General features: G+C 49.0%; 2 protein-coding genes across 2 annotated transcripts; one reads left to right on the top strand and one right to left on the bottom strand.

Annotated features, from left to right (window-relative positions):
- The first annotated feature begins 225 nt into the window (after positions 1 to 225).
- Positions 226 to 1164, top strand: LOC130044330 (olfactory receptor 5-like). The gene has a single exon (XM_056137031.1). The coding sequence runs from the start codon at positions 226 to 228 to the stop codon at positions 1162 to 1164; it is 939 nt and encodes a 312-aa protein (XP_055993006.1).
- Positions 1165 to 5564: 4400 nt separating this feature from the next.
- On the bottom strand, positions 5565 to 6614 carry LOC130044475 (olfactory receptor 5-like). The gene has a single exon (XM_056137209.1). The coding sequence runs from the start codon at positions 6612 to 6614 to the stop codon at positions 5565 to 5567; it is 1050 nt and encodes a 349-aa protein (XP_055993184.1).
- Positions 6615 to 11387: the final 4773 nt, after the last annotated feature.

Raw genomic sequence — 11387 nt, 5'->3', positions numbered from 1 at the left:
TGGAAGGAAGAACAAGGGTAAAGGGTCAGCTGGGTGAGTCTGGGGCTTGATCCCTGACATAGTGTGTGGGGCATGTCTGCTGTGGCCTCTGAGCTCTGGGGCTGGCTCCTGGTGCATGAGGAAATTAAGAGACCCAAGAGGCATTTCCTTGAGTCAAGAGAGATAGAGGTCGAGGTCTGGGGACAGAGCTGTCCTACTCACTCACCAGACGTGTTTTGTCCTCAGATGGAGCACTCTGTGGTGGAGGTCAACAGGACACGAGTGCAGGAGTTCATCCTTCTGGGCTTGTCCACAAGGCCGGGTCTGCGTGATGTCCTGTTTGTGGTCTTCCTGGCACTCTACCTGCTGACACTTCTGGAGAATGTGCTTATCATCTACCTTACCCGCAGGCACAGCGAGCTCCACAAGCCCATGTACTTCTTCCTGGGCAACCTCAGCTGCCTGGAGATGAGCTATGTATCTGTAACCATGCCCAGCCTGCTCGTGGGGCTGTGGGCGGGACCCTGCCACATCCCCTTCACAGCCTGCATGACCCAACTCTTCTTCTTCATCTCCCTCATCTGCACAGAGTGCACACTGCTGGCTTCCATGGCCTATGACCGCTATGTGGCCATCTGCCTCCCACTGCGCTACCCATTGCTCATGCGACCCCAGGTCTGCCTGAGCCTGGCTCTGTCCTCATGGCTAGGCGGGCTGCTAGTGTCAGTGATCAAGACATCATGCATTGCCAGCCTGTCCTACTGTGGCCCCAATGTCCTCAACCACTTCTATTGTGACGTGTCCCCTTTGCTCAACCTGTCCTGCACCCACGTGGCCCTCACGGAGCTGGTGGATTTCATCTCGGCCATCGTCATCCTTTGGGGGTCCCTGCTTGTGGCGATCGCCTCCTACGTGGCCATCGGCAGGGCCGTGCTCCGGATGCCATCAGCTGCTGCCCGGCGCAAAGCCCTGTCCACCTGCGCATCCCACCTGGTCGTGGTGGGCATCTTCTACTCAGCCACCATCTTCATCTATGCCCGCCCCAGCCGTATAGAGGCAATGGACCTCAACAAGGTGCTGTCTGTCATCTACACAGTGGTCACACCCTTGTGTAACCCCGTCATCTACTGCCTGAGGAACAGGGAGGTGCACTCAGCTTTGCGGAAAACCCTGCTTTGCTCCTAAGTGCGACTCAGGGCTGGCACCATCCTCTTTGTGTTTCAGTTTAGATCTTATTAACAGGCTATCTAGGTCATTCATGAAGTACTGATAGGTAGTTTCATAACCTTCAATTGTCACCCAAACGTCCCTTGCCGCCCCTCCTGTCCACCACACCCCCTCCCCCCCCCCCCCCCCGCACACACACTGGAAATCACTCCCACCTCAAAGAAGTTGAAACTCTTTTTTCATGCCTATGGATCTGCTGCCTGGGCCTTTCACATGGTTGAAATCCGTGCCCAGGGGCCATCATGTAACTTTTGCACTGAGCCTGTGCTTTTGAGGTTGGCACATGTGGGGGCAGGTACCCAGGCTTTGTTCCTGATTTTTATGATTGAATCATATCTCAGTGTCTGGATGGATTGGGATTTCTTCCCCTCTCATGAGATGGTAGATGACTAGGCTAGTTGCTTTTTCTACAGCTTTTGGTGCTGAAATACTGTCTCCTTTGTCTTGGGTACATACCTAAGATGTTTGGTTAGATGATAACAACATATATTTTGGGAAGAACTACCAAATTTCTCCAAAGCATTAAACTCCCTGCTTTGTTTTTAGTGTTGTAAAAAGTTTTTTTTTTAATTTTTAATTTTATTTTCATAAGGTTGTTCACATTAATTGATTACATTCAATATTTAAACACCAATCCCACCACCATTACACCTTCCCACAACCATTATTTTGAATTTTCCCACCACCCTTCAAGCCTGCCTGCCACAGGCAGCTGCTAGATAATTTATTTTCTATTGCTTATTATGACTATCATGAGAGGTCAGGTGGCCGCTTTTGCAGCTGCAGGGTTCTGGAATTCTAAAATTGTAAATCACTGGGATCCGGAGACATCTCTGTAGGGGACTAATCCATTTTGATATTCATTTGTGATTCTCTGGATCGAGGTCATTGATATGCTTAAATGTAGCCCATAGGCAGTTCATGGGCATTACAGCCAGAACGCAAAAGTTTTTGGCCCCCAGGGGTTTATCTGGAGTGGGCAGAGAGGGGACACCTGCACCATCTGAGGTGCCCTGTCAACCCCCTGCTTAAGTGAGGCCAAAGTCAGTCGTAAATAGACAAACTTATAGATGGGAGAACTCAGGGATTTTCTGGGTGCATGTGGAAGATGAGAGTCACAATAAGTGATGCTCTTCCTGCCCCAGACTGGGAAACATTTGCATGATGGTGAGTGACCAAAGAGTGTGGAGATGCCTGGACAGGCCCCACTCAGTTTCACTCATGGCAGTTGAGTTCTAGCTCTGACTGTTCTAACTTACACTCTCCCTTAGAGCCCACTCTGGATATTCACCAGGGAGACAAAGACTCAGCAAATTAGAGCATCCTCATACTGTGAAATCATGCAACAGTATTTTCAAAAACTAAAATAGCTATATATTTCTAGATGGGCTTGGAGGCATGATATATTTCTAAATGAAATGTGATGTTTTAGAGTCAGAATCCAGAAAGTCTCTTGTGTGTGGCAGATTCTTCAAGGCACAGCCAAGCGTTAGTGGAGACTGAAACCCTGCCTTGCACATCTGAGTAATGATAATAAAGACATAAATTGCAAGAAGTTATGATTCCTGTGATATTTCTGGTGGCAATGTACAATACACCTAAAAAACCTGAAGGTGATGAAAGCCATTTTATTCTGTCAGTATGCTGTTTTGGTATGTCTTTGTTTATAGGCCACACATGGTGTTGGTTCTGTGCTCAGGGCTCACTAGTGATGGGGCTTGGGGGACTATATGTGATGCTGGAGATGAAACCCAGGTTGGCAGCTGTACCCACTGTCCTGTCTTTTTGGTCTCTCAATACAGGGTTTTTGTCTTTTTTTTCTTCAAGAAAGCTACTCAGACTGTCCAGCCACTGCGATTGGCGGCGATGAAGTGTCTCTCTCCACTGTGGATAGGGGCATGCTCCCAGTGTGTTATGGGATGTCCATCATGGTCTGAGAGAGGTCTCATTGGTACTGGGGACTGTCTTAATATCTGACAGGGTGGGCAGATACCCAGGGTCCCAGCCTCCCACACAGCTCAGGCCATGTGGACAGCGGTGGGCAGTGCAGCCACTGCATGTGGTCCAGTGACTCGTGGCTGTATTGGGAGATGCCTCTGAGAAACATTCGTTTGCAGCTCTGTAGATTTGCTGACATGATTCACTTCACACCATGGGTGGGCTGAGGTCTGTTCCATAGCTCTCTTAGCCTGAAGTCGAACACACCTTTTCTTAAAAGAAGGTGGCAAGAAGATTAGTAGGGACGGTCAGAACCTCACAAGCTTTGGCTCAGAACCACCCACCCCACAATCCATCAGCAACACATGTGCTAGTGAGAACCATGGTACTTCACAGCCCTGAGGGTGGGCGATGAGTAAAGTGAGCCTTGTAAGAAGATGGAAGAAAATAACTGAAATCATTCTAACATTTTCATTTTAAGTAAAATTTTTTAAAAAGTCAAATAAAGCTTCTATGGCCCCGGGGTTACTCAGTGGCCAGAGCACCTACCTTGAAAATGTGACGTCACAAGTTTGATGCCCAGAGCTACCACACATGCAGAGCACCTGTGCAAACACCATGCTGAGCGTGTGAGCACTGAAGCCTGGCACATACCCCACTACAGGTGTGTTACCTCTGACTGCATAGTAGGTCACATAAAGGAAGTACAAGACAAGTGGATGTGTCACATACTATAAAAAATACAAAATCATTTTTTTCTGTAGGGGCTGGAGAGATAATTCAAGGGATGGACTACTCGCCTCAGTTTGATTCCTGAACACTGTCAGGAGTCACTACTCATAGTTGAGGTAGGAATAGACCCTGGATACTGTTGGATGTGGCCCCTTCCTCCCACTCCCAAATAGGAAGGAAAGAGAGAAAGGATTAGACTTTTATTTTCACAGTCTGCAGCATTACTGATACTTGGTGCAGTGCCTCATCTTGTCACACCAAAGCACCTTTGCGCCTTCACCAACATCCTCACATTACTTCCATCCCAGCTCTGAAAGCAAAGAATTTCAAATCTAGAGAGACATCCCTGCACTGAGGCTCTGCATGCCCAAGACCCTGGGTTCGATTTCCAGGGTTCCCTGAGCAGAATCTGGAATGACCCCCAAGCATTGAGCTGGGAGTGGCCCCCAAAGCAAAAAAATAATAAAAAGAATTCTAAATAAGCTAATAAACCCTTGGAGAGGAAGAAAATGTTGTGAAGAAAAAGGGGGACATAATTCTGAGCTGTGTGGGGAAATGAGGTGGGAAAGCAGTCAGACCCCCTCCCTCTTCTTATCTTGAGGAAGACGTTCAGATGTTGGGGTGAAGCTGCAGGGAGCCATGGGAGCAGACTAAGCCCTCAGGGAAGGACTGAGACAGTGATCTCCCTGGATGTGGCCCAGGTGAGGCTGAGCAAGAGATGTTACAGTGAAGTGCTGGATAGTGACATGCGCAGGGTCATGGAACAAAACCAGGCTCCAGGGGAGCTAGAGACAGGGGTGGGGGCACAGTCACTCTGTATATCAGCACCATGAAGGCTGATACTATAGCAATAACCTAAACTTGAATAAATTAAACAATGAGGAATAAAATGAAGATGAGAAAACATTTTATTTTATTGTGAACCAAGGCAATAGGAAATGATCACAACCTTGATGGAGAGGAAAGACAGACAGGGTGTTGGAGCAGCAGAAAGTGGGGAGGGCACTTGCCTTGCACGCTTCCCATCTGGGTTTGAACCTCAATACCCTGAGCACCCCTAGGCATGAATGCTGAGTGTAGAGGAAGAAGTTCTGGGCACCACCAGGTGTGCCCAAAAGAGAAAAAAAGAGAAAAAGAAAATGTCAAGACAAGGACTCACTCAACCATGTAAGTTTTTCTGAAAGGTGTCGGGATTTCTCACACATAGTGGGCATGGGCTTCTTCAGTGATTGGCAGAGCAACTATAAATGCACCTTATTCCTTTCACTTTGCTTTTGAGAGGTGGAATTGTTCCGTGGATGTTTCAGAACAGACACTTCACTACTGCGCCTTCACTGCCCACACGAGAGAGCCCTCACAGTGTCTCCTGGTCGTGCGTTCAACAGTGCGGCATGTCCTGCTGCAGTGGGCATTGGCATGTTTGCCAACAATTCCCAGTAAAACAGGTTTTGCGCTAGAGAACAGGATCTTTGTACAGCACTGGTGAAAATGCATGTGGTTTGTGTGATCCGCACACACACACTGACACACTGAGGGAACGACTGTCTTCCCGAGGAACCAGCATCCCTGCACTCACTGACTGCCCAGCTTCACCTCATCTTTCAGTGATTTCTCTGTTCCCAACTATTTCCCCTCCGTCAATGCTCTCTTGATGCATATGTATTTCCTCACTTTTTGAAACAGCGTCCTCATACAAGGCATGGCCGAGATTTCCTCTGGACTTCTACTGGCCCCTGAAGCGCATGGATGTGGTTGGGGACATGAAAGAGGTGGGAGGCATCAGCCTTGGTCACCGACGCTGGGCACCGGGGGCAGGTATTCCGAAGAGCCGCCCGCACCTGCTGGTTGCGCAGACAGTAGACGATGGGGCTGCAGCTGGGTGTGACCACTGTGTAGATGACTGACAACACTTTGATGAGGTCTGTGGGGTCTGGGTGGCTGGGCCAGGAGTACATGAAGAGGACCACAGAGTAGAAGATACCCACCACGACCAGGTGGGATGCACAGGTGGACAGGGCTTTGTGCCGGGCAGTCGCTGATGGCATGCAGAGCACGGCCCTGCCAATGGCCACGTAGGAGGCAATGGCTATGAGCAGGGACCCACAGAAGATGATGATGGATGAGATGAAGTCCACCAGCTCTATGAGAGCCACATGGGTACAGGACAGGTTGAGCAGAGGGGACACGTCACAGAAGAAGTGGTTGAGGACATTGGGGCCACAGTAGGACAGGCTGGCAATGCACGATGTCTTGATCACAGACACTAGCAGCCCACCTAGCCACGAGGACAGGGCTAGGCCCAGGCAGACCTGAGGTCGCATGAGTAATGGGTAGCGCAGTGGGAGGCAGATGGCCACATAGCGGTCATAGGCCATGGAAGCCAGCAGGGAGCACTTGGTGCTGATGAGGGAGATGAAGAAGAAGAGTTGGATCATGCAGGCTGTGAAGGGGATGTGGCAGGGCCCCTCCCAAAGCCCCGCGAGCAGGCTGGGCATGGTCACAGATACATAGCTCATCTCCAGGCAGCTGAGGTTGCCCAGGAAAAAGTACATGGGCTTGTGGAGCTCGCTGTGGCTGCGGGTAAGGTAGATGATAAGCACATTCTCCAGAAGTGTCAGCAGGTAGAGTGCCAGGAAGACCACAAACAGGGTGCCCCGTGGGCCTTGCTCAGAGGAAAGTCCCATCAGGACAAACTCCTGGACTCCAGACAGGTTGGCCAATCCTAGGGATTGCTCCATTGATGCTAGAGAAGGGACCAGCCAGCAGAGACACGGGCTGGAACCGCGTTGTGGCAGAAGAGGAGTGGGAGGTTCCAGAAAGGGGAAGAGTGTGTGTGGGGGGGGAAAGTATGCCTCAGAATCCCACCTCTCCCCCAACCCCTCTGATTGTGGCAAGCTCATCAACAAGGTTAGCTGAGCTCAGCCTCTTTTCAAAGTTGCCGTTCTTTTTCTAAAGAATTTCCCAGGTCTGCTGTGCTCTGAGCAAAGGAAAGATCCAAATACTGCCCACCCGTTTTGGAGCTGTATGGCCCTACACTGGGCTGGATTTGTGTAAAAGATTTGCCAGGGTTTACTAGAGGAAAGTGACCAGCAGTTTCTCTTGAAGAAAACTGCAGGATGTGCCAGAGAAAAGCATGCAGTGGCGCTTGTTCTGTCTTCTATTTGTGCCTTGTCTTCAAACAAATGAGATCTGATGGATTTTTATTAATTGAAACTTGGGTCCAAAGAATAGCCTGGCAAAACCAAATCTGGTTTCAATCTCCATGCCTCATAGAGCCCCAGCAGGAGTAAACCCCGAGCAGCATGAGTGTTGCCCGCTCCCCTCCTCCCCCGCTAAAGAAAGGAGTCAATTGATGTCTATACAAACAGGACTAGCTTTATCAGCCATATTATCAAGCTGCCATAGCTTGTCTGAGGAGAGAGCTCCAGAAGCAGCGGTCGCTCTTTTCATGATTACCGTAGCCTGGACACGAGTTTCTGGGTGCTGAGATAAACATGACTGATTCTCCTCCTACCTGTCATGTGTGATGGCTGTTTCATTGAGGACAGGCTACTTGGCAGTGCCTGTGCCAGCCCAGGGTGTGAGGAGGAGCAGGTCACCAGCTCAGGTGGATGCAGACGTGGGTCTCAGGGAGACGTACAGAGGAAAGAATGTCCAACAGACGACTGTGGGAATTCTGGAAGAAGCGTCTCACCTCTGGGGTTATTTATGACCAATGAGTAGAAGCCACTGCATACAGAGCCAGCAGGAGGGCCTATAAGGAGGAAGAAGAAAGTAAAGGTGCAAGTGAGCTGGGAGCATATTTGTGCCCTTGCCTAGAATAAGACCAGCGCGCAGCTGCGGGGGAGAAGCAAATCTCAGAGCTAAAATATACATCAGAGAAAGCCCAGAGGCCCCAGGCTGGACACAGTGGGTCCACAGTGAAGACAGGGAGAGGCTTTGTGCCTTCCTGTGTTTGGGGACACACAGAGAGGCTAATCACAGCTGGAAGTGCTTGGCAGGGATCAAGTGGTGCCGATGGAGCTGGGGCAGTCTGCAGCTCAGCCCTGTCACTGTCACCTTGCCACCTGCAATAGTTCAATTAATCTACATGAAGACAAAGACGTGGAGCCTTACAGCTGACTGGATGCAGAGGGAAGAGTTCCATTTCAGGTTAAAAACATAAACAGGGAGTGCCAATCTGTCAATTCAGAAAACAGAACAGATGTACATTCTTATGGTCCTGAAGATATAGAAAGTAATAAAATACCAAAAATTAATTTCGAAACATGAATTCACTACAAAATTAAAAAATATTGAATTATCTGAAATTGAAGTCAATGGGCCCCCACGGGTAGCTTATGTGAGGTGGGGAGGAGAGACACGGTCACTTTCTCCTGACCCATCTCTGCAACCCTGAGACCCAGGTTACAAGTTCTCGTCTTGCTTTGCAGAAAACAATTTCAGGAATAGACAAGCAGTGAAATAAAAAATGGTTTTATTTGTAGGGTTTTAGGAAGGGAAGGAGAGAGGGAAAGCGAGAGAGTAGAGTAATGCACTCAAGAGAGAACTTGGGCTTCTCCAAGGGCAGAGAGAGAGCCCCTACTCACACAGCAGCATTAGATATGGAAGCATGAAAGTACACATCTCAGGAGGGAAGATGTGGGTGCCACATGTGTTCGGGTGCCACATGTGCTCGGCCTCGTGGACACAAGCAGCAAATGGACTCAAGCAGCATACATACACCCTTCCTTTGTTTAAGGTGACTCTTATAGGGTTTTCCCAAGCTGCCCCACATGGGGCTTTCTGGCTAGGTAAGAGTCTGTTGCTAGGGTTGTTTCCAAGGGGTGAGAGTTGGAAATGTTCTTAGAAACTCCTTTGTGGGGGTATGGTGCCACCAACAGGTAAACTTGTACCTGTGGGGCAGGTGCATCAGAAGCCTCATGTTCACTCCAGGCTTTCTGATACCCCAAAATTGCCGCTGTACCTTTGGCCGGACCCCAACAACTTGGGAACAAGTTTACCAAGAAATTAAATGGCCAAAAGTTAGGTTTGTGGGAGTCACACCCACAAACCACCTCTGGCTCAACTATACAAGCTCACTCAGAGTTGGGATGGGCTACCTCCCCCACTTCCCAATACACTTGGAAGAACTGGCAGTCACCCCCATGAACCAACACCAGCGCCACCCTGTAAGCTCTACTATTGGCCTTGCCTCAGAGACCCCTAATAAATTTTGAAAGAGATCAAAAGCTTCAGTTAAGTTCAGATCTATACATGACTGAACAGTCTGGAATAAACTGGAGATCTTGGCCTGTGCCTGCCCAAGCAGAGTCCCCGGCAGCCACTTGCTTCTACAATTCAAAATTGCCGCCATACCCCAAGCCTGAACCCACCATCTCAGGATGGACCTCAAAAAGATACAATCTGCTAAAAATTTTGTAATGTGGATCTCAGCGCATCAACAGTCCTTGCCCAGAGACACAGCAGCAAGTCCCGGAAGACACTACAGTGCCAGAGATCTCTCCGGGCCCCATAACCAAGCCAATGTCACCGGGACACCCCAGATGGAGCAGATGCAGTCACCCCACCTACTCCAGATGGAATCCTGGTGACCAAGAGCTTCCAAGAGCTTCCACAAGTAAGGCCAAGGTATGTGGGTTCCAGGACTACATCTCCGGCAGCAAGGCAATAGAGGACCTGGCCTGTCTCTCACCGGATCCTTGCCTGCCCAGAAGACTGGCTGTCATCTCCACAATTAGCCTCTGGGCACCATCTTAGCACACCAACAGACCTGTCCCAGAGACACAGCAGCAAGTCCCAGATGACACCACAGCGCCAGAGATCTCTCAGGGCCCCATACCGAGCCAATATCACCGGGCCACCCCAGATGGAGCAGATGCAGTCTCCCTGCCTACTCCAGATGGAATCCTGGTGACCAAGAACTTCCACAAGGCCCAGGTATGCGGGTTCCAGGACTACATCTCCAGGCTGTATGGTGGCAGAGGCCCTGGGCTGTCCCTCTCCGGGTCACCACCTTCCCAGAAGACTGGCTGTCATGCCCACAATTTGCCTCCGGATGCCATCTTAGTGCACCAACAGCCCTGGCCCAGAGGCTCTCAATTGAATCCCAAAATGGATTAGTGCCATACAGAGATGTCCCAATCATTTACAATCTAGAAATTTACATTTACAGTTGCACCCCCGTGAGCTCTCATGATATTCGAAATGAGCTGTCACTGTCACTGTTCTCCCGTTCATCGATTTGCTCAAGCAGGCTCAGTAACGTCTCCATTATGTCACTTGTTACTGTGTTTGGCATATCGAATACGTCACAGGTAGCTTGCCAGGCTTTGCTGTGCAGGCGAGATACTCTCGGTAGCTTGCTGGGCTCTCCGAGAGGGACAGAGGAATCGAATTGGGTCAGCCAGGTCAGCCGCATGCAAGGCAAACGCCCTACCTCCTGTGCTATTGCTTGAAATGAGATATGGAAAATATATTATCTAGTGTCTTCCCCTGGCAGGTAGGCTTGAATGGTGGTGGGAAAATTTGAGCAAAAGTAATGCCCCAAATTAGAGAGAGAGTATTGGGGAAATTGTCTGCCATAGAGGCAGGGTGAGGACTGCAATGTGTATGTATGTGAGGGGAAGGGGATGGTACTTGGGACAATGGTGGTGGAAAATGTGCACTGGTGGAGGGATGGGTGTTTCATCATTGTATGACTGAATCTCAAACATGAAATCTTTTAACTCTATTTCAAGGTGTCAAAATAAAATTAAAAAATAATGTGGAGTTCATGTCCAATTCAATCAACTTAATCAATGGTTGAACAAATAACAGTACTCCTACATTATTTTAAAAAATTAAAAAAAGAGAAATTCCTTTGTTCCTACTGGATCTTTTTCTTGGAGGTTGAGTCCAGGCTACTCTGGTCTAGCTTAGAGTTAATCAGATTAAATGAAGGAATTGTGGGCCAGAGTGATATAGTTCAGCAGGAAGGGCTTCATTTGCCTTGTGTGTGGCCAACACGCATTCGGTTCCCAGCATCCCATCCTATATTGTCTCCTGAGCACCACCAGGAGTAACCCCTGAGCATCATCGGGTATGACCCAAAAAAAGCCAAAAGAAAAAAATAAAAGAACTGAGGTTTTAGGGAGGGTCCAATCTCCTCAGGAGCTGCTGCTGGAAAAGTTCTTATCAGGTCTTGTTTTCTGTATCTACAAGGTGGGTCAAATTTAGAACTGGTGGCTTATTACTTCCCAAAAATTTCATTGCCATGATGTGTGTGTGTGAGTGTGTGTGTGTGTGTGTGTGTGTGTGTCTGCAGCGGGGCGGGGGCGGGGTTAGCTTTCCTAACCTACCTGCCTACTCCAAACCATTCTGATCACCACAGAAATCTTTTTTTAAACCACAACCTGGAAAAGAGTACCTGCAATACCTAGATGCGATGAGTTCCCTACACAGTTACACAGGACACTGGCTAACTAATACACAGAATAAGAAAATGGGCAAAGGAATGCATGGAATCACAT

The sequence above is a fragment of the Sorex fumeus genome, unplaced genomic scaffold (assembly GCF_029834395.1).
Source record: "Sorex fumeus unplaced genomic scaffold, SorFum_2.1 ptg000122l, whole genome shotgun sequence".
Taxonomy (NCBI): domain Eukaryota; kingdom Metazoa; phylum Chordata; class Mammalia; order Eulipotyphla; family Soricidae; genus Sorex; species Sorex fumeus.
The sequence above is the reverse complement of the archived record's forward strand: the minus strand, read 5'-3'. Positions and strand labels throughout refer to the sequence as shown.

Bases quoted from the DNA above. Each gene is read 5' to 3' on its own strand.
- LOC130044330 (XM_056137031.1), top strand. From the start codon at position 226: ATGGAGCACTCTGTGGTGGAGGTCAACAGGACACGAGTGCAGGAGTTC.
- LOC130044475 (XM_056137209.1), bottom strand. From the start codon at position 6,614: ATGGAGCAATCCCTAGGATTGGCCAACCTGTCTGGAGTCCAGGAGTTT.